The sequence below is a fragment of the Amblyomma maculatum genome, chromosome 1, assembly GCF_055883805.1.
Source record: "Amblyomma maculatum isolate TAMU_Amacu chromosome 1, ASM5588380v1, whole genome shotgun sequence".
NCBI classification, from domain to species: Eukaryota; Metazoa; Arthropoda; class Arachnida; order Ixodida; family Ixodidae; genus Amblyomma; species Amblyomma maculatum.
In genome coordinates, this window is record NC_139344.1 from 213,343,915 (window position 1) to 213,367,288 (window position 23,374).

At 43.2% G+C, this 23,374-nt stretch overlaps 1 protein-coding gene and 1 long non-coding RNA gene across 5 annotated transcripts in view; one reads left to right on the forward strand and one right to left on the reverse strand.

The window, feature by feature from the left end:
• Positions 1–23,374, forward strand: part of NFAT (nuclear factor of activated T cells 3) — an 86,835-nt gene that overhangs the window by 53,256 nt on the left and 10,205 nt on the right. For all 3 annotated transcript variants that reach the window (XM_084590256.1, XM_084590258.1, XM_084590259.1), the window contains 3 exons: positions 5,146–5,275; positions 18,591–18,659; positions 22,270–22,449. In XM_084590256.1, coding sequence (XP_084446382.1) covers positions 5,146–5,275; positions 18,591–18,659; positions 22,270–22,449 — 379 coding nt within the window. The remainder of the gene's footprint in view (positions 1–5,145; positions 5,276–18,590; positions 18,660–22,269; positions 22,450–23,374) is intronic.
• The window catches only part of LOC146205567 (uncharacterized), a 29,650-nt gene continuing 25,758 nt past the window's right edge, over positions 19,483–23,374 (reverse strand). For both annotated transcript variants that reach the window (XR_014704205.1, XR_014704206.1), the window contains one exon: positions 19,483–20,352. This is a non-coding gene — a long non-coding RNA (uncharacterized LOC146205567). The remainder of the gene's footprint in view (positions 20,353–23,374) is intronic.

The window sequence follows — 23,374 nt, forward strand, 5'->3', positions numbered from 1 at the left end:
CGGCGATATGTTGGCGCAGAAGTGTGAACGAAGGAGCGTGTCGGCGGCAGCAGATTTCACTCGCTCGCGCCTCCAAATGCTCAAATGGGAACGAGCCAGGCGCATCTGCTGCTCCAAGCTCATAATTCAGGCGCTGCATGTCCAAACAAACTATCCGAGTGCTTACAAAATGCCTGTGCCGAAGCATAACCAAAACTCCTCCAAGCATATTTTTGTATTTGCCTTGCAACGTTTACGTTGTCTTTTCGCTGTCGTTTACGTATGATGAAAGCGCGTTATTATATTCGAGACAAAACCTACGACCACATTCAAACGGGCAACGTAATTCGCATTTGTCAGCCTTCGTGATCCCTAGAGCGTCACATGATTTGTAGTTGCGAATTTCGGCTGTGGCAGCGATATCTGTATTTCTGTTCTTTCTCTTTACTACCTTATAACAGCTCTGTTTTCAGTAAGAGTGGATTTTTTGTCATCAGGAATTGGCATTCTATCGATGCAAGCCCAATTCAGTTTTCTTTTAAGTGTCCCTTTAAAATTATTAGTTTTGCATTGAAATGGTCGGATCTTTTTCGGGTGGTCTCTTCTTTGTGATAGTACATAGCTTGAGGGCTGAAGGTAATTTAATTTTCTGATACCAGTGCAAATGTGAAATATATTATGTAATAACTTAAGGCAGGGGCATTTTCTCCTATGACTCAACTCTTGCCATCCCAAGCTTTACTTAGCACTTGTAATGCTTAGATTCCTACTATAATTACCTAGAACAAAACAGGCAGCTCGGTTCTAGAAAAGTTCAAGTTTCGTTCTTAAGTTGCAGTGTCAGGATCCCACACCGTGCATGCGTACTCTAAGATGTAGCGAACATTCGAGAAATAAAGTTTTTTCTTTCAGAGGACGGGGAACGGTTTTGAAGTTGCATTGCAGAAACCCAAGCATTTTTGTACTTTACGATACTGTGTAGTCAACATGTTTGTTTCAAGATAAATCTGATGTAAGGATTACATCCAGGTATTTAAATTCTTACAGTTTTCATTAACACACCGTCAATAGAGTAAGGAAAGTCAGGCATTTGAACACATCTTGAAAAAGGCATGTGTACGGTTTTCTTCAAGTTAATGTCCATTTTCCACATCTGGCACCAATCGACTGTTGAATCAACATCTTTTTGTAGAATCCTGGAATCATCACTCTTTCACACTGTTCTATAGAAAATGCAGTCGTCTGCAAAAAGACGCACAGTGCAGGCCGCTCTGTCAATAATATCATTCACGTAAAGTAAAAACAACAGCGGACCAAGCACGGAGCCCTGAGGGACTCTGGACATGACATCAGCACATGCGGATTGGTAGCCGTTTAGGACAACGTACTGTTTTTGAAGCGGCAGGTATTCTCGTATCCAGCATATAACTTTGTTATCCAGTTTGTAGCCATGCAGTTTTTCTATTAACAAATCGTGCGAGACAACGTCAAACGCCTTACTAAAATCAAGAAAAACACAATCAATGCTTTTTCGGTCATCAAGAGCCACCGCTATCTCATGAACAAACTCAGTTAATTGAGTGATGCGTGAAAAACCATGACGAAACCCATGTTGGGAGTTATCCAATAGGTTGCACCTGTTTACATGAGCTATGATGTTAGTATAAAATATGTGTTGAAGTGTTTTACATGCAACACTTGTCAATGAGATCGGCCTATAATTAGAAACAACATTCCTGGGGCCGCTTTTATGTATTGGAACGACCAGGGCAGTTTTCCAGTCCACAGGCAAAGAAGAGGTACTTTTTCAGACAGTACATGAAAGTACAGGCAAATTATACTGGCACATGACTTCAGTATAAAGGCAGGGACATCGTTGGGACCAACTGACTTATTAACATTAAGTTCACATAATAATTTTAAGATACCTTGAACTTCAGAACTTATGAGGGGCATTACCTCGTTAACAGATGGTTTGTCGAAAGAAATATGACAGTGGGATGGTGGATGGAAAATAGAGAAAAAGAAAGAGTTCAGTAATTCGGCTTTTTCTGCATCGTCATGTACGACTGTATTATCATATTTTAAAGGTTGTATAGATGGATTACTGTTAGCATTACTGTGCACGTACTTCTAAAATTTCTTAGGATTACGTTTTACCCGTTCCTTGAGCTTCAAGAAACAAATCATTAGCCTGTTTAATTTTAGCTTTGACACATGCTGCTAAGTTACAAAGTTTGGCCTTATGCACTGGCAATCTTGTTGCGTGATATTGCTTAGAAGAAAGAACACGCGAGGGATCAAACCTATTGATCAATTCGGGGATTTTCAGCTTGAAAATGCACCAAAGGTCTTCAACTCTTGAATCTTCTGGTACGGTTTCAAAAGTTGGAAAATATAAATCAAGGGCAGTGGTCATACTTCAGTAATCTGCTTTGCTGTATAGAAGAAAACCTCCTGTGGTTTATGACGACTGGAATTTTTAGGTGCTAAGTTAACATCGGCAACGACTACGTCATGATCACTGATCCCGGGAACGACATGCTTATTGGAAATCATATCGGGGGAATTAAACAGAAGTAAATCTAGTGTGTGCTTACCACGTGTAGCTTCTAATACATGCTGCTCAAATGCGTACAAGTCGGTAAGGTTGAAAAATTCGGTATATCATTGACCACTCATTCCTGACCTGAAATTCTTGCCGCTCCAACGGATTTCTGGCAGGTTAAAATCACCAGCTATAATTAATTTTCCACACCTAATAGTACAATTTCCCTCAATGATATGAGCACATCTGCGTGTGTATCTGGGGGTCTGTAAAAAGCTTCGACCGTGATTTGTTCACCATTTATGGTGCAAATTTCACACCAGATGTTTTCAGCACTGCCAGTTTCAACTTGAATGTTTGAAGAAGTTACGCCGGAATGAACAAGGATAAAAACACCGCCCCCATGGGAATTTCTACCTTTCCTGTGGCAGTTGTAGTCTGCAGGAAACACCTTGGGATCTGAAATGTCAGCGCAAAGCCACAGTCTGTTTCGATTACAATATACGGCTATACATGCTTATCATTAGGTGAAAATTATCAACCTTGTTTTTTATACTCCTGCAGTTTATAACCATTAACGTTAATGAACACTGCATAGGAGCATTAGGTAGTCATTGTTTAACCACTTGCATTTTACCTTCATCCCATTTGAACTTTACTCCATCTATGTATAAGGAATCATATTTTAAGTGTGTTTTGCTCTCTGAATCACAGTTTGCTTTCGCGTACTCCCACAAACATTTTCTTTTATCGCGAACCGATACGGGAAAGTCTTCGGAAATTATCACATTTGAGCCTTTAAGTTTTCTAACATTAGAAAGAACAGCCATCCTATCTTTTACAGTATGAAAATTTGCGATTACTGGCTTATTACGATTATAGTGGAAGGTTTACCCAGCCTGTGTGCCTTTACTACATTAATGTTTTCAATTCCAAGTTTAGTACGGCACAGGTTGACGACCAGTTTTTCGCAGTCAGCGGCACTTTCGTGTCCCTCCGATTCACTGAAGCCAAAAAAAAAGGAAATTATTGCGGCGATCACGGTTATCAAGCATTTTTAAGCGGGAAGACTGGGATTCTATCTGGGATTGTTGGTTATCGCATTTTCTTTGTACTCTTGCAGCGTTAGATGCAGGTTATCAAAATGCTCGAACTTGTCTTTTATGGCCCGCACTTGGGTGAACAAGTCTCCAAGTTGTGTTTCCACAAAAGCTTGTTTGGTTTCAATTGAGGTTAATTTTGTCAATATGCTTTCCTGACAGGTAACCAGTTTCTCTAATGTATCTGCATTCCTTGGGCCGGGATTTAACTCTATGTCAACGCAGAGCAGCAGAAGTAAGAATAAAAATGCAGTATTTCTAAATAGTTTGAAACGTCGTTTGACGGGACGTCTAATCATGCAAGAGTCACGCATGCACTGAAATAGCATATGGGGTAGAATCGGCAGAGTATACAAACTAAATTGTACAGAAGGAAAACCAACCTGCGTCAGCAGAAAAAGTTGCGTATATCGTAGCACCCACATTTCGCTGGTTCCACGCCCCGATGTTGCTGTGGCGCTGGCTGGCCTTTGTAGCCGGTTGTCAACCGCACCAAAATTTCCGCAGCGGAACTGACTCACGTTCGAATTAAAGGGCTTTTTTTGTACACAGATCTCTATGGAGCTTGGCAGGACAAAGTAGTGTAGTTCAAATTATCCGAAAATTTGAATTATCGAGGTTCGAATTAACGAGCTTTCACTGTACTAATAATGTGTACTTTCGATGGTCGTTAGTAGTCCTGTCCATACAAGCAGTCCTTCAGTAATGGTTTTTTGATAATGGTACTTGTTCCCATACTAAGTTTTTGTGATACCTGTTCACCAATTCATGGCACTAAACTAAAAGTCTGGTTATGCACTGAAGGTATTTATTTCTGGTTGAGTCTCTGCATTAATAATGTCAAGCCCAGTGCAATCTACAAAGTTAGTCTGTATGAAATGGTTTGCTTTTTTTTTTTGGGGGGGAGTTGCATTATGTCAATAGAATGCACCAGTTGATATTATGTGGTTGCAACTGGAGTAACACCTCTTATGGTTCAGGAAAGTGACCTTTTCTGTTACTAATATTTTCAGAAAACATTTAGTGAGGGAATATTCTCCACATTTTGTAGCTGTGCAGCTGTGAGACAAATTGACTAGCTGTCTTTAAGTCGAAGACTAATTCATCTTGGCCCGTGGCTGAAACTTGGCATCTCTCTGGAAATTCCAGCCAGCAGTTGACAGCAAGAGAGCCAGCTGCATGCTGATTTGCTTGTTTTGTGGCACATTGCTTTATATGCGGTAAATAGATTGTACACAAATATGGCCTTTTTTCTCAAGTGCCATCTGTTGACAGTCAAGTCGTGTTCTTGGTACTACAGTGCCACACAGTGCTGTGAAGCAAGAGGCAGAGAAATTGGCAACACATTTGAGAGAGTCCTGTCTAATGACGTGTGCAAAATACGTTTTTAGAATAAATTGCTGTGGAAGTGCCAGGCCGTCCACGGCTTGTCCAGAGTGTGGCACTGTGAATGTCGGGGCTCGGCTTTGATGAAAGCTTTCTTGGTGGCTGAGCCGAATGGTGCATTGATGCTTGCAGACTCACCTGATTTGCCGTGTGCCTGCCTACCGAAACTTGGACGTGGGGCACCTTGTGGTGGTGCACCTGGTGGTGACCAGTGGGGGCAGGGCCAGCGAGCCCCACCCATTCACCTATGTGCCCTTGGCAGGTAGGTCTCTTTGGCCCCCAGCCTCTCGGTGGGGGTGGGGGGGGGAGGTATCTGTTGCGCCCTGTTTGTGCTGTACATCAGGGCAGGCATCCTTTAGGAATGCTAGGGGGGGCAGCAGTCTGGCTTGATCTCTGTTAACAGCACTCCTATAATAAAGCATAGCTCGAATCATAGGTGGTTGGTGGCTGCCAGGACGGCATTCTGCCTAGCGGATATTATTATCTTTGTCCTTAATTTAAAGTTTTCTTTTTTTTTTCTATGCATCATCATTAAGAGCAGGCTTTCTTACAATTGTGGGCAAAATTAATGTCACATGATAGCAGTTAAGTCAGGGCCAATAGCGTATATGTGTGGAGAGGCAGGTTACCTGTTCTGAAAGGCGACAACAAAAGCAAAGAATTAAAACATGAGGTATCACTAAGTTTTTGAAAATCTCAAGTACTAACTGGGAATAATAGAATGGAGTATTTGATTGGTTTTGGCTGGGTTGTTAAGTTTTGACTACATTAAGATCCTGCCAGAAAACACTAGCTGTTGAAAACTATACTACATGTTTTAAAATCTAGCTCCAATCTTGACTCGTTAAAATTGCGTTAACTGTGAGGGTTGGCCAAGCCTATGGCTATGAGCGAATGTTTGTGTGCATGTGCATTGTGCCAGTCATTTGTTGGTAAAGTGACATTCCTTGAGCTTCGTGACAAACGTAGCCTTCCCAACTTCATGTAATGTCCTTTGAGGGAGCCATATGGCCTAAGATACAACAATATGTTCCTATACAATAAAAAGAATTGCAGTGAAAGCTCGTTAATTCGAACCTCGATAATTCGAACTGCGCCACTTGGTCCAGCCAAGTTCTGTAGAAGCTTATGTATAAAAGCCTGTTGATTCAAATGAGAGTCTGTTCCGCCACGGATCATTCAGACTATGCGCCGCCACATCTGGGCAGCCTGGTGCCAAGCACGTGTCCAAAGGAATGCCCCCGCATTATGGCAGCATAGTTACAAGGCTGCGCAGCTTCAAAACAAGAAGAAGAGGTAAAACCATGGAGGATTGAGTAAAGCCAAACCGGCGTCGGGACCAGCGCGGCAGTGGGGTGGTGGCTGCCTGTTTTCTTGTGACCTCCGACGCATGCACTTGAATGCCCTTTAATGTGACCCCCCGTTTATTTAAAAATACCGATAAGTCTTACTGCCGGTCCAGCCAATGCCCACGTAGTCCTATGGCGTCAGGTGGGCTCATATCGGTTAGTCCACGTTTAGGTACGATTGTCACCGTAGCCACTCATGAAGATAAGGCTTCAGAAACTTGAACTGCATATTGCCGAGTTGACCGCACACCTCAGACTTGTGCGCAGCAGCGAGCATGACGAAACAGGACTGCCTCATGTCCAATTATAGGCCAACTGCTTAATTTCGGTTTCGCTTTCATGAGCTTCGTGCCATTCTCTCCAGCCTGCAAGGACAGCGCCTATTGGCCGTGCATCAGCCAGCTTACTGATTGCATTTGCATGGTGTTTTAGATGGTTATTGGCAGTACTCAGCATTTTTCGTTCTGCCGTCGTTGCAAAAATGTGCGCTAGTCAGGTGCGTTCAGTTCGTCGTGTGGTGTAGCCTCGCGCGCGACGTAGATTGCTTTTGAGGGGACACCGTCGCAACTACGTCACACCGTGAAGGATGCTAAGAAGGCCCTTACCATTTCTCGAACAGATCTGCTTTGACACTCCTGACAGCATACACATAGTAAACCATTAAATGGAATGCAAAAATAGTCATTGTCCACGCTATTAGCGTCTTAAAAACAGGCGACCACTGCCCAATTTTTTACCCGATAAATTTACCGTAGTGCAAGGGGTCCTCTCCAGTTTTTTCGAGACAGTAGTTGGAACTTATTTCCGGTCCCATGAAATTCGAATTGACAAGCTTTTACTGTAATGTCTTTATATTGACAAATATGGATAAAAGTCTATGCTTTGATCATGTCATGCCATCAGCAGAGCTATATCGCACAATTTAACTGGTTTTTTCATTGTATGAGAAGGCACAGAGTGAAGTGAAAATAGTATGCTGTGGTGCATAACTGCAAAAAGAATGTGTCGATGGGAAGCCAGCATCACTGGAAGGGGTCAGTGACTGGACTGCTGTTCCTCAAGCTAGGTATGAAAGTGGTCCTCATTGCACTTTAGTAACTTTACTAAACATTGTATGGTAAAACATATGCATATATAATTGCAAAGCGAAACCTGAGTAGCCAATTCATTTCTAGCTTTGATCGTTGCAGGTGTCACATTGGTCAACATTAGTTCAACTGTCACACTCTCAGAGCTGCTAAAATTCTGCACCTAGGTTAGATGAGCGCTGTGTGTTTGAGCGCTGTCTTGCTTGCAGCAAATTGTTGATAGTTTTTTTGCCACCACTATCAGAGCTTAATCAGCTTACTCACACTTGCTTTTTTATATATATATATATTATATATATACACACACACTTTTTTTTTTTTTACATACACACACATGCACATATCAGGCTGGCATTGTGTGCAAGAGAAAATGTGCACCTGTTGCTTTGCTAATTGTTGTGCTTTTGTTTGCCGCGTGGCGGCATGCTGAGGGTCTGCCTCTCATGTAGACAGCTTTCCTCCAGCCCTAGAGGAGCAGCGCACTCTGCCTCTTCTGTGTGGCCTGGAGGGTTCTAGGCTATTTTTTCGTCTTTTTTTTTTTTTTCGTACTTGTTTTAATTTCACGGTTTGTGTGCAAGGGTGTGTGTGCGTGTGTGCATGTCCATTTTAGGTGAGTGGGAGAGTGCAAGGTGCGCAGCTGTGCAGCAGCAGGGCCCAGGAAGTGTCCCTTCTTCCTCCCTGCCCACGTGCCAGTCTCGTGCAGGGCAGCTCCTCGCGCTGCCTTCTTTCTCGGTGCCTCTTTGTCTCATCATCCTCTAAGCTGGTGTGGCTGCTGATGCGTGCGTGGTAGGATGCGTGCGAGGGCAACACTTTCAGACCGAAAGCCGGGCACAGTCACCAATGGTGGAGGGGAACAAAGAATGGGCGTTCATACAGCACCACCACTAAACATTAGTGGCACAAGAGACAAAAAGGTGGGAAAAAGTAATTTGGCCAATTTGATCGATTGCAGTTGCCACAGTGAGCTGGTACAGTAAAAAATTGGCCCCAACATTGTGGCAGTTCCGTGTCTTTCACTCTGGAATGAGCACATGGCGTGAATGGGATTTGAGTGCTTCGAAAATGGCCTTAATCTGTTCTTCCATTGTTTTTTGTGTGCAGTGTCATGCTCTGTATTCTTTGGGGCATAAGTAATCGATGATTTTGGTTCAGGCACTCATTCTTGTGTATCACTACATGGTCGGTGTTCTCAATTCGCATGCTTTCATTTTTGCAGCAAGTTTGGGAAATGCTTGACTGAATGAAATTGTTGTCACGTAATTGGTGTGGCATGTTATCTGTGCTGAGTTTCAAAATGGGAAATTTGGTTGGGCAAGAATTACTGTACTAAGCTTAGTGCAGCATTCACAGTTAATATAGTATTGGAATAATTGTAGCCAATGTATTTAACACTAGTATAAAGATATAGCAGAGGAGTGTCATCCTAGTTTGCACGGACTGGCACTTCTGCCCATAGCTTATCATGTACTACAGTTAAATCTCGTTACAAGAGAGACTCGGTTATAAGAGACATTTGAAAATGGTTTGGTTGGTTTTCCTATGTCTGCCACGTTAACAACATTGCATACAAGAGACATGGTTACAAGAGACACTCGGTTACTAAGGACAACTTTTTCAGGTTTGTGCAGTAAATTCTTCACTATTTAGAAGAGACACAACCCAGGTGTGCTCATGCAATGCAGCTGAAGCATACCGTCTCATACATGATGCACTTCAGATTCCCTTAGTTAAATTCTGTTCCATATCAGTGTCCTTTTTGTTGTGTATGTCAGGAACTGAGGAGTGCTTCCCCATGATTGGAAAGTCAAAATGGCATCGCATTACTGTTACCTACGAAGCAAATCAAAATGCATGAATGACATTCAGCATTTTTAACTCCTCACTGTTAAAATTTGATCACAAGATGAAAGCTTAGACTCCTGATGTCTTTCTCTTTGTGAATCATCTGAGGGTGACGAGCTTGTAAGCATCTGAGGGTCCCAAGCATGTAAGAGTGCCTCAAAGGTATTAGAGCAATAGGAAGGCTTGAATTTGGGAAAGAATACACTCTGCACTCACAAAAATACATACTAGTATGAATAACTTCTTTAAGCTTTCCTGAACAATTTCCTGTTAATGCGTCTGAATGTATTTATATGCTGATGTGCAGTAAACTGATCAACAAAGTGCTTTTAGAATTTTTGGTTACAAGAGACCTTGCTTACAAGAGACATGTTTTTCGGGTCTCTTGAGTGTCTCTTGTAACGAGGTTTTACGTATTTAGAAGTATAAAATGCATTTTGAATACTGTGCCCTGTTGCAGTGGCTCAGGGTTTACGGCGCTTGACTGCTATGCCCATGGATGTTGGATCGAATCTCGGCCGTGGTGACCACTTTTCAGTGGAGGGGAAAGGCGCCCGTTTACTGTGTGATGTCAATGCTCATTGAAGAACCCCACATGGTCGAAAGTTCCGTAGCCCTTCACTACGGTGTCCCCTCATAGCCTGAGTTGCTTTGGACATTAAAACCGAAAACCAAACCAAGCCAAACCATTTTGGATACTGTTACTATAGTGCTTTGAAATTAATTTGATGAAATAACTTGGTTTAACTTTCTGCACATGACTGGCTTATTAATAATGAACTTTGGTTCTTGAAATTTGGAATTCGTGCTAGTTTTTCTAATTACTGACAAAATAGTAACTGTGTCCTGAAAGGTACCTTGCCCATGATACAGCACAGTTCTCTGGTTGGAGACCCATTTTCGAAGCATGTGTTTGAATGTGGTGTGCGTGGGTGTGTGTGTGCGTGTCTGGCTTAAGTAATTAGCTGAATTGGCCTACCATCATTTGACTTAGCAATGCAAATACACCATCTTCACTGCAGCAGTGCTTCAGGTGCAGCAAAATGCCTTAGGCACGGCATGTTAGCTTGACTGGAATAAAAAAGAAACCAGTGGTTGTCTGGCCAGTGAAATTTTGACAGAAGACAGATTTCCTGCCTTTGGTTTGCCACCTGAAGTGCAGTAAAGATATGGTTGTTTGCAACATTGTTCGCATCCTGAGAGAGGACACTGGCATTGTCTCGAAATCAAAATCAAAACCAAGCAAGGGTCAGGTGTGCACTGAATTAGGAAATGGGAAAAGCTGTTTTTGAAGGCCAGCCTTCAGCATGTTTGACCAAAGAGTGTGTGTATGTGTACCATGATTTCTTTTTTTCTTTTTTTGACCTGCCTCATTTGAAGTGATGAGTAGTCGCACCTAACGAATTGTGGCACTCGAGAGCGAGAGAAAACTGTTGTGTTGTTCCTCCCCATTTCTCAGACTGCAGGTTAAAGGGATGAGCGCCCTCCCTGGGGTTTTCGGTGTGTTGTGCAAAGGGTGTGATCGCTCACACCTCCCCTGCCTGGGCGGCTCCTCCTCCTCCTCCTCTCTCTGCCGCAGACGGAGGTTTTTCTCGACACTTTTTGCATATCCCCATTAAGCATTGTGCATTGATTGTGCTTTGTGCGGTTGGACGTTCGTGTAAGCTGCAGCGACAACTGTGCACTGAGGTGCCACTAGGCCTGCTTCTCCTCACCAGCAAATCTTCAGGCTGGTTTTCTTTGCTTCTGCTGCAATGGGTGGGACAGTGAAGGCCATTGCTTTTTCCCCCCCAGGAAGGTGCAGGAATAGTGCAGACCTACCACTTGCCTTAATTTCTCGTCTATCCATGCACCTTGTCCTGTCATAAAACTCGCTTTTCGGTGGAGGCGAAAAGCAAGGCGCCCGTGTGCTGTGCGATGTCAGTGCACGCTAAAGAACCCCAGGTGGTCGAAGTTTCCAGAGTCCTCCACTACGGCGTGTTTCATAGCCTGAGTTGCTTTGGGACGTTAAACGCCACAAACCAAACCAAACCAAAACTCTACCTACCGGAGCTGAAAAGATGCACGAAAATGCAGAGGGTTAAATTTTTTCTGAGCTTTCCTGTTTTAGTCAGAAAATATTCACTATTTGAACGATTAGTACTGATAAAATTGAACTTCCTAATACAGCCTGAATATAGTTCTGTATTGTACTGTCGTTTACTGCTACTAGCTCGTGCATGTGGCAGGTACTATTCTGGTTGATCAGTTTAGCCGCTCATTTAACCCTTTGTGAGGCATGAAAATTATGTTCACGTGCATACATGCATAAAAATATACTCAGAATCTCTCTAGATACTGAGCAACATTTATTCGAGTCATTTCAACTACTGGTTTTGGAGAAGAAAGTGGCACACACTTGTACCACTGTCTTTGTAACGAGAACTCCGAAATAGTGCTTATTTGGACTGCTGACCTTTCGACATGTGAAAAAAATATTACGAGACCTGAAATGTGCCTTAAAAATTACAACCACTTGACTGGTAGAAAGACTTAAAGCATTAGTTGCATTATAAAACATGGTATCTACATTTAGTACAAGAAGTTCATGCAAATCTGCTTTTGCACGGTCAAGCACCACCTGTAGCATCTTGGGGCCAAAGTTTACAAGGCTCCTTACTTCGGTGAGGATTCCTTAAGAGCAGCGCACCCTCCTTATACGCCCTAAATAAGGCGCGCTTAGGTGTATTTATAAATTTGCCGAAGGAGGAAACGCCGCTCTTAAGGCATTTTCACTGAGGTAACGAGCCTTTCAAAATCTGTCCTTTAGTATTGTGGATTGCTGAGGATGCAGATTCTTAATGTACCGCGAAAACCCACACATACTAATACGAACCCACATGTAATATGGCATGTAATTTTGGGATAGCAAAAACGTGAAGAAAAAGTTTTTATCCATGTATAATGCGAGCGAGGAAAGATCGGTAAAAGTATTTATTTGCACTACGTTTCGCGGTTGCCCCACGAGGCGCACACGCTCTGTGCTTTCGCGTCTAACGCCACTCCACCTCTGGTGCCGAATAGTGCCATGAACCTTAATAATGCCAATGCTGGCTCGCTCCTCTTCTCATGCTGACATGCTTTGTCAGAGAATTTCACGCACCGTAAAAAGTGCAACTCAAATTTTCCTGGCATCGTGGAAGCCACATCGTGCTCAATTTTTCTAAAACCGGTAGGCCGCTTCCAGATCGGAAGCGGGATGAGCAGGTAGCATGCGCCTCTTCACGTACCGTGCGCAGGTGCAGAGTGTATGCATCCAGGAAGTGTTCTCGAATTCAAGGTTTTCGCGATCGTCATTGTCCAGTATATTGTCTGCTGAGAGTCCGTAGCTAAAGACATCTTTTTCTTCAGTATTTCTAAATATGTTCGGTATCCTGCATTTCTCAAAGGCATGGCCGACGCACTCCTTGGGAGTGCTGGTCAAGTGTGCAATTCGGCTGTAGGGCATGTCCAGCATGGCTGGAGTGGCCCATGAGAGACCCGTGCAACGTGCCGAGTGATCCTTTCGCTATCCCTACATCGTGCAAGGCGTGATCGACCTCCTTCTGGCCACATGTGTGTCGCGGGCATTATGGTTGTGAGGATCGCAGGGCCAGCGTGGTGAAGCCAAAACCATTGAAAGAGCCAGCCAACGCCATCGTGGCTGATGCCACCGCTAGATAGCACTTCCTCTGGCTGGGCGCCTAATGCTGATATTGCTGATTAATAATGAGGCAGAAATTGCGAATTTAGGCTTAAATTTATTTGGATCTGCATATAATATGAGGCAGAAATCTTGCATAATAAAGTTGAAAAAAAAAAAATCATATTTTATACGGCTTTTTACAGTGTTGTCATTCACAGACTGATGGGTGGAAGGACTATAGTGCCCAGCGAAACACTCGTTCAGTTCATTTACAAATGAAAGGCATTTTCTGGGTGTGTCATTGTCTCCCCAGCTTTCCAATGATGCATATCGTTTTTGTTTGTAGGGAGTACGGCTCAAAGCTTTTTTTTTTTTTTTGTAAAGTAGTATTGCAACAAGGCTCGCTGTTGTTTGCCTCACTTTCATGTGTAGGTGCCCACTTCAAAACATATTCATCACTTTGCTCAGCGTTGGGTTTTCAGAAAAAACAAGAGGTCCACAGCTTCTTTTATAAAGTACCTGCCTGAAAAGTATGATGCATTGCTATATTGAGCTTTAAAACCGTTGTCCATTTGTGAACAGTGAATTGCTAAGTCTGATACCATAAGCAAACAGTTCACGGGGAGGGCTATTAGGTAATATCTAACCTAATAACAGTTTTTTTTCTGAAGCACTATGCCCCCGAGCCCCAATTGATGAACGTGCCTGTAATTGGAATTGCATCACTAAGAACGTTCAAAAAAGAGTAAATTTAGACACTCACCAGCTCTTACGAATTAATCTTTTCCCACCCTTTCTTTCTTTGGGAGGGAGAGGGTGCGAATTGCTTGACGTTGAAATCCTCGCATATGCTTGCGAAAACTTATAGATGGCAGAACACAAAATACATAGTTAATGGTGCACGAAGTTTTTTTTTTTCTTCTTTTTTTGGCCTGCGACGAAAACATGCCAAGAAAGCACTATATATGTATACGACTGTCCTACAAAGGGTTAAGTGTCAAGTAATTTAAGTGCCTGGTGCATTGTAGAAATTCTTTTCTAGAGGTTGAAGCATGTTTTCTCATGTCCCACCCATGTATAGCAGTAGGGTAGATTTCATTAATATAATGACAGATAAAATGAAGCTGCTTGTCACTTGGCGCATTGGTATGCCAACTTATCCTGTAATGGCACATTTTTCGCCTTCATAAGAATTGTAATCACTAGTTAATGCTTGCAGAATTATTTACCTGCTAATGTATTTTTTTTACTTTACGCAGCACACAGTGTGTTCTAGTTGTTATTAAGAAATCCTTGCTAGCAGTGCTGTATTATCAGTATATGCATTGTGAATATTTTTTGATTGCCATTGTTGCATGTGTCTCTGTGAGCTGTTAAAGGGGTCATGACACCGATTTCGGATTATAAACTGTTTATGGCATCTTATTCCTAGTGTGCCAAGTCACTATACCTCAAAGTTTTAGCTCTATTGGCACTACAGTTATTTTTAAAACTGGTATTTTCATTTCTTTGTGGGCAGCTTGCTGACCTGGCAACCGGCATAGCCGGTGTTGACATAAACCGACACTGCGTCGTCTGCTTCATATTGTGTGCACGAGCAGCACGTCAACCTTGGTTACGCGAAGCCGCGGCAAGCCGATGCGGGGGACCAAACAGCAGTCATGCCGCTAACTGCGGTTACCACCAGCTGAGCTTTCATATTTCTGTTAGCGCTTTTAATTCAGGAAATAGTGATGTCTATCGGCAAGATTCAGATGCATGTCGGCGCCCGAGTACGAAAGGCGCCTGAGTTGGCCCGTTCGAACCACATGCATATTGTACACTGAAACATGTCTCAGAAGTAACACATAAAATGTGCAGTCTATGGAGTGCTGTCCGACAGTGCTTTACTACAATCTTCGAGTACCACCTGACAGTGCAGCAGCATAGTGTATAAGGTGTGGCACGCTACATTGAGGCGCCTGGTAGCCCGTCCCGTCATAGCAGCATCGTTTACACTGCTCGTTGTCTGGCCCAAGTCTGGTCCTAGCCGCATCATGAAAGCAGACGATAAGCTCAAGAGGCTTACATCACTGGATGCTTCAAGCTTATCACAATGGTGACGCCCATGAGCACAGCGGACGACAGCGCTCTGGCCATCTGCTTCCCCCTAATCATCGCTAGACCTATATAGTTTGCTTTTCTTCGAAGCCACAGCAAACGGCACTTTGTAATTGATAATAGATGCGTTGTAGTAAATGGGCCACTTGATCATGAAACTTCCTTACTGTCAACCCCACTGCTTCGTAGTAAGATGAGCATTTTTTCTGACGTCTAAGCAGTAGAGCTAGCGTACAAGAACATGTGCTATGCTGCTGTGGGCAAAAACGCCCGCTGTATGGATCAGCATTTCTCAAGAAACATTCTCTTTTTAAATTCATTTTTCCAGGGTCTATAATGATTAAGAGAAAAACAATTTTTAGCAGCATTTCTGACACTGGCTCAAGGCATACGACGTATCACTAGCGCGGACGGCTTGCGGAAGGCGTGGCCAGTGTGGCAGTGGCGGGGGCAATGCTGCCATCGGCTGGCGGTCGCGCCGAAGGTGGATGTTTGGGCAAGATCTTAAATCGCGCTTCACTACAATCTGCGTTATGTTTTCAGAAGCATGCTTAGTACATTCATTGGGAGTCATGCTGGTCTTTGAGCAAGCGTGAACACAGTACAGTGTGTCGGCAGCTTATCGGTGTCAGCACAGCAGCAGACGACGCGGTGGCCGGTGTCGGTCTATGACATCAATTCAAGCATTTCAACATGGAGACCGCTGTCGGTGGGATGAGCTTCATGGTCTCAACTTAGTCACTTACTTCGAAATAAAGAATGCGTCTAGGGTGCTCATGTTTTGAAAATAAAATAATAAGGTCCAGTATTATATGTCAGACTACAAAACCATAATATATTGGATGACCATGGCATGACCCCTTTAAGAGAAAATAGCTCAAAAGTTTCTTTTTCCTTTCTTGAAGTCGAAACATATTTTTTTTTTATTGTCTCTATTGTTACGGAATCCCACATGGCATTGATTTTAGTATGGAAGTGTGTATATATATATATATACACACACCATTTGTACACCAGAAAGCAGAGTCGTTAAGAGTGTTTTTGTCAGCACCCATTATGTTTCGCGTCAAGCTTAACACTTGACTAATTTGGCAGTCTGAAACCCTAATGTACAAGAAGAGACATAGCTTTTTGTTACAGAATGAAAGAAAAGCAGAACAAAAGGTAAATTTTGTTGGGCATTATTGGGGTGTTGTTCTGTAGCCATTTAGCTTTTGCACAAAATATTAGCAGCAGGTACATGATTCCCTCTACAAGTCACATAAGATATGTGCAAGATGCTTTGCAGGCTGAGAACATCTTTTTGCTTTGCAGTCTGTTTAACTAAGTTAGGTGACTTGTCACCACTTTTAGCAATTAATTTTTTCCTTGTCAGAAGTTGGCGAGTTTAGAGATTTCTTTTCGTAAAAACTTTTGTAGCCTTGCTATCTGCTTTTGATGAGTATCATGATATATGGGGCATTTTGTTGCATTTCGCCTTTGTTGCCCTGTGAAGATGACCTTTGTTAACTCTTGTTGTAATGCCTCTTTACAGGTGCTTGGTTGGTGCTGGTTGACAAAGTGACTTCCACGTATCTGTCGTTCACACACAGTGCCTACTTAGCTTCTTCTTCCTGGGCGTGTATGCGGGTGGGAAGGGGATCTGGTGTCGCAGGCTTTGGAGCAGTGTGGCTGTGTCCATCTCGAGGACGAGCAGCTCGAACAGATTGGCACGCAGGGCCCTTTGCCCTGTGCTTGGTCTTCTCTCTGCCAGGTTTTGTCCTGAGCTATCACGCAAAACGTGCGGATGCCTGTCTCCTCCTCGATTTCTCGGAAGTGACACACAGCCGTGTTGAAGCGTGACTTTGTGTGGCTCCCGAGACTGTGTGTACATGGCTGACGTGTGACAGCTGGTGTGTGGATGCGATATATCAGATCATTGTGATTTCAGTTTTTTTTGTTTTTCTTCTCTCTCTCTCTGCCTTTTGCTAGGTGACTTAAAGGACTTGAATGTTGAATAACAAAGTCTGTCTGGGTGCTTGATGTGCAGTTGGCATGCACTGAGAGAACTATGTACAGCTGGGCATTCAAAAATTGAGCTGGGTTACTTTTTCCTAATCAGCTTCAAGTTAATTTTTAGCTGATCATCTTGAAAATGTCTGTTGCCGAAGAAACAGTGGCTTCTAGTCCTGAACGACGCAAAGTATTCTCACTGCATAATGCCAACCCCTTGCAGGTTCATCAAAATGTGTTATGCATTATACTATATGCTGCACTCATGCTTTGTATTCTGAATTCACTTATGTCAAAAACTGGGTACCAGCAGCAGTTTTAAGTATGCGTGTAGGAGGGGAATTGCTTCAACTAATTCTCATGCCACGTGTTGAAATTTTAGTGTTCATTTATCTTCTTTTTTTATCCTTTGTGGCTATGTTGAAACGCTCTACCTTAGTTTAAAAATGTTGAGTTCAGTTAGCAGCCTCTAGAAATATATATTTCGGCAAGGGTGAAATGTAAAGTGGACCTCTGAACTGGCATAATACTGTGCTTTGCAAAAAGCCCTTTATGTGGTCAACCTCTGGAACTCTTATTGCAGTGCCTTTTGCTGTTTTAATGTTGCCTACTTGTGCAAAAATTATAACCTGCTCTTATTTTCCTAGAAAAGGCAGCTGCTATTGGTGTAGGTTGATAGCGGTCGTAGGAAAGGTAACTGATTTTGGTGTAGGCAGATAGCAGTGTTTTTAAGCGCTGGACAGCATGACAGTAGAGTGAATCATTTTTTTTATTATTATTATTATTTTTCCCCTGTGAGGTAGCATACCTTACTCTGTATTTTCACCTTTAGACCAAGCCCTACACTTCTACTTATTTTCTGCATGAGGATGATAGCTGAGCAAGTATAGCTAAAAAGCTATGGATGCCACTGTTGAGGCAGGTATCCAACTGAGAAGGGGGACGTGTGCATTCTGTGATAGTAAATTTATCAGGGCACTTTGCTTTGAACCAAGGTTTTATTGGTACTGTATTGCAGTGAGTTTTACTTTCACCTCCCAACTTCTAGTGCATCTTCTTGTATTAATCCCACTAACCTTCTTGGTGCTGTGAATCATCTCAGTGCGTGCCTTCTGCCGAGTGGCTGCCAAAGTGCTGTGCATGGATGAATGTGCTTGGTTCTGAGTGGCTGGTTGGCATGCATGAACGTGTGTTTGGGTGTGCCTGAGTGTGAGTGTGATGGCTCAAAGGTTGCGGCACATTTACTGTGATTTCAACCTGCCACCATGCTAAGGACAAGGGGAGTGTAATGAATAGCGACAACCTTGTCAGCGACTTGCGTAAGAAGTGCTGCTGCACGCTTTGGTCTGCCCCTCATACCTTTGACATGGTGGCAAAGGGTGTTGTTTGGTGTTATCTGTCGCTGGGTAACCTTTAAATTCACAGGGAGATCTTTCTTTACTCTTTTTTTTTTCTTGTCCGATTGTTCAACCATCTGACTTTGTTTTTAATTTTTCTTCCTTGTGGGAGGATAGTGTGTAACTGGTTTTTATTTGACTGTAGGCGGAGGCCAAATATCAACTGGACCACTAAGTGCCACAAAGGCAAAATCGAGCGCTAGTGCTGCAGCTGGTGAGTAAAGAAAATGTGTTATCTTGCATGCTAGGATTACTGGCTAGTGACTGTTCCTTTAAAGAAACAGTCCACTGACTTTTTCAACAATATTTTCTTCATTGGAAAGCTCCATTCTAAAATTAACGAATACCCGGCTGCGGAGCTAAGAAACATGGCAGAACCATTTAAAACTTAATTTCTCCATATGGTAGTCTCGCTTTCTCAGTGGTATTGCGCATTTGCAAACAGTGATGTTGTGGACGCGGCATGCAGTTAGGCCGAGACAAAGACAAGTCTCCTTGTCAAAACGTTGGCTCGGCTTGCGAACTGACGCTCCCCCTCTACCTTTGTTCAGTGCTCTTTCATGCAGTTAGTACAGTGACTCTGTGCACACAACGACTGCCGCGCTGCTGAAGTCACGTGCAGAATGTGTCATTAGCTAAGACGCATAGATTTTGTTAAATCTATAACTGAGAGTACTAAAATAGCTTGAAGTAGGATGAAATGAATCAATAGGCTAAATAAATAAGCTAAATAAATCTGGTGATATCTGCCGCAGATACCAACAACCGTTATTGCTTATAGCAGCGCTACTGATGGCAGTGCCGCTACAAGTATGGCAGCATCTTTGGTTGTGTGGTTTTCTGTCTTGAATGCATTTTAAAGGCGACGCTTTAGCAAAGAGAGGACCTAAACTGCATGAAAATTATATGTTGCATACAGAAGAGCGCAGTGTGTTACGTTAGCTCATGCTGAATGTACGTATAGTTGACATAGAACACGAATAAAAGTGAAGCAGAATTATGTCACATTTGCATTTCCTTATCAAAAAGGGAGTGGCATTATCTGCTAACAACGTTGGCAGCTTACTTGCATGGTGTGCGCCAGGAGAATTGTGTACCTGATTGCATTTTCGTGGAAGTTATGCTCGAAAGTCTGGTAGCATAGGGCAAATGCTGCAGTCACAAAAACTGCAGTGCTGTTTTTCATGGTGCCAATGTAACCGAGCTGCCTGTCTTAAGATTTCGAGCACTCGCTCCACTATTGGCACTGCTTATGTGATGTACAAATTCTATTTCAAATCTCCACCCCCATCCCAGCATCGTGACTTCTCTGTAGACAGTTGAAGCAGAGATTGAAGGGGTGCCTTGATTTTGTTTTGACAAAAAAACAACAACATTTTAGTCGTTTTATCGCGAAAACTTGTTAGGTCGTGCCAACTTGAAATTACAATATGCACAGCTACCACTTGGCTAGATGTACTGCATGCCTGGGTGAAATGTCGGGCATTCCAAAGGGAGATTTTTTGCATTGCTGGGTTAATTTGAAAACCCGATTAATTCGCTCATTTTTCTTGGTCCCGATGACTTCGAATTAATGAGGTTTTACGGTAAAATGTGCATTGGCATCAGTTTTGGGCTCAAGCACTGCCATTCACTTCCTAAAGATTGCAATCAGTCCTTTTCGGTAAGGACGCCATGAGTTTGATTCGAGCGATGGGAAGATCTGTACGTCCAATTATATCTCCGATAAATGTCTCTTTTTCTGGACAAAGGTCAGCATAGACAGAGAGAGGCAGAGAAGTTTTGCCTAGGACAGTAATTGGATGGAGTTGTCATCAGTGTCTCTTCAGTTGTCCTTATTTCATGTAAAGGCTTTTTAGAAACATTAAGCCAGCTGTGGCAGTCACTTTTTATCAGCAGGTGTAAAGCTGCAATGAAAAGAAAACTTTGAGTCAAACAAAAAGATTGTTGAAATAAGATGACAAAGCTGAACACTTGACTAAATTACTGAAAATATGGAATGCTGATATTTTAGTTATTGCATTTTTATTGTACATCAGTTGGCACTGCTTAATCCTTTGTGGAGTAGTGCTGCTTTGTCAGTCGTTCCAGTCAGAAGTTGTTCTGTGCAGTTCTACTGGTGCATAGGGAAGCTGCTCTGTAAAAGTGCCTGATTAGCAATTTGTTTCCAGTACTGTCCTGCATTTCCCAGCTACTTTGCCGCATTTTGTAAGCCTGTACTACCCCTCTGCGACTTCCTGTTCCTTCTGTCATTGAGTGCGTAGCTGCATTTGCAGTACTATGAAGCTGTTGACCTTCGAAACTCCCAGCAACCAGAAAAGACCTTCCACAGTAGCCTTGTGGTTAGGACACTCAGCTACCAAGCTGAAGCATTGGGGTGACACTCTCATAAAAGCAGTGGGGCGGCTGGCCGCACTAGCAGCTCCTGTTTATTCGGTGGTAAACACTCTGATTGCTAAAATGCATCTGTACCTACCCGAGAGTAGAACAAGGTATATCATGCATTAAATTGCTATATTTTGCCATTATTAGCGCTGAAAAAATTATTAGCAATGTGTACGGCCAGTAGAAACCTCAAATTTTACCCGCAGTTGAAACGCATTGATGTTCACTTCAAAATTGCGGAAGCCGCTCTTGCCGCAACAAGCCAATTCAATCCATTATGGCAGTGGGTTCGTTGGGAGGACCTACTGCACTTGTGCCACTGCTGCTTGTTTTTTTATATGTTTTTGTCACATGCAGCTCTCACCCAGCGCTTCGCCATATTTTGTTAAGCACCCACATCTCATGCATATCTGTTCTTCTCCTGTAGCACCTCAGGCACGTTAGTAAAACTGTAGCACGATGCTCCTTGGCGCGCAGGGCACCCGCAAAAGCAGTCTTGCTCTAGCCAGGCAGCAACACAAAATATTCTACATGAATTGCATACTTTAATTAAACAAAACATCGGTCTCGACATTGCACTTACAAAAACGATGCGTTTGCGCATGATCATGACGGCAGTGGCTAAACTTATGTGCATTTACAACGAAGAGGCCTGACCTGACGAAACTGCAGCAAGACCACATTTTTGCTGTAATCGTGTTATCAAATTTATTAAAGAAGCATATAAGAACTCACCTAACGAAAGCACAATAAAACATTCCTGAATATTTCATCGCAGGTGCTTCAAGTAGCAACTGTCCCCTGGCCTTGGTTCACTCCAGGCCACAGTGATCCTGTTTCAGTGCAGGCAAAATGCACCCATGTGCTGTGCGATGTCAGTGCACATCAGGTGGTCGAAATTATTCTGAAGCCCTCCACTATGGCCCTCTCTCGTAACCCATGTGTCTCTTCGAGACATTGGGCGCCGCAGTTCACAATTTGTTAGAAAAAACGGCTTCCGCTGCTATCTCACAGGTGTCTTCCAAAATGCATATTTTGAGCTGAAAGTCGTCAGCTCTGACCCCACATTTCCCATAATCACTGTCATCACCACTAAGATCAGCAGGCATTTAGGTGTACCTTTTGAAAGAGAAACGTGCTTCTCTACTTTGGTGAAGGGAAGTCACAGTCACTGTTGCCGAACTCTCACAACTCCTTCCTGGATATGAGCCAAAAAAAATGCCGCCATTCAGTTCAGAAGGGTCTCTAACATCTGATGTCACCAATACAGCAAAAAGAAAACGAATCCAGTGGCATTTGGCAAATGCTGTACAACATCTAACTAGAACTGCCATTCTTGAGTGTTGGGCGATGCCTGACTAATGATCGCTACCACAAGCGGTTAAGATTGCACTTATCTGGCAGTGTGCCTGCAACAGAGGGGTTTGTGTTCTGTGCAGCGTCAAGCCTGGAACTGAAGACGCAACCATTTGGCGGTTCACAGGGAGCACAGCTTCCCACCATTATTCAAATTCCACTCCTGGCAGGGACATCTCCACGGGCGCAGCGCCACCCTGTTCAGACACTCGTCATCCCTACAACAACTATTTCCTTGTCACCTGCATCAGCTTCTGTCCCAGGTAAGTAAAATGAAACCTAATGGGGCAAATTATGTTATGCTCAATCTATCTTGTAAATTAGATCCCGGTTCCTTGTTATTGGCTGCAGGGATAGCATTAAAAAGGCCCTCCACTATTTCAGGCAGATATGCCTTGAAAGGGTGCCGAATAGTCTGTTGAATTTGAAGAGCAGCATGTGTCTGGACATTGGCACCTGATAGTGAAAATGAATTTTTTTTTTCTTTCTGATTCTATTTCTAAAAGCGACAAAATTACCGAATGAGCATTCTCTGTGGCTCCGCTTTCTGTTGCACGCCGGCAGCAGAGAGCAGTCAGCAAAAACCAGCTGAGTGATGTCGGCACTGCAGTTTTTCACTTCTACACATCCACCAGGTGTCCAGAGTAATGGAGGAAAAATTAGTGCATGACAGCAGCCAGTTCTAGCTAAGTGCTGTAGTCATTGCAACATATCACCAGTGCACATGCAGTTCCCAGTGAGCCTCCTGCACGCTGATTGTGCTCGGTTTCAGTTTTGTGTTGAAAAAAGCACCAGATTTTCCCGAAGCTTGCAAAATGGCATGGTTTTGTCGCCAGCTTCGAACCCCTCATTGACAGTAACCATCCCTCTGTGGTAAGGAGCATGCCTGCTACGGCTGAGAGCCTGTTGTCTTTTAAGCTAACTGTTTTAAGGACTTTTATGAAGTGTTCAGTGAAACAGTATGATGAAAACGATAATCGAGGTCCCATGACCATTTTTTGTGTTCGATGAAATCTCAATAATTAGCAGGCAAATGCCTCGGCACAAAGGAATGAACCTTAGTTTTGGAAGATGCGGTATAATTTTCATGGGAAAAAATTATATATCGCTAGAGGTGGAAAACGCCATTTTTGTCTTTTCAAAAAGTTGCAAGTTTGGAGATCTACTGCTTCCGCACTAAGATCTTGC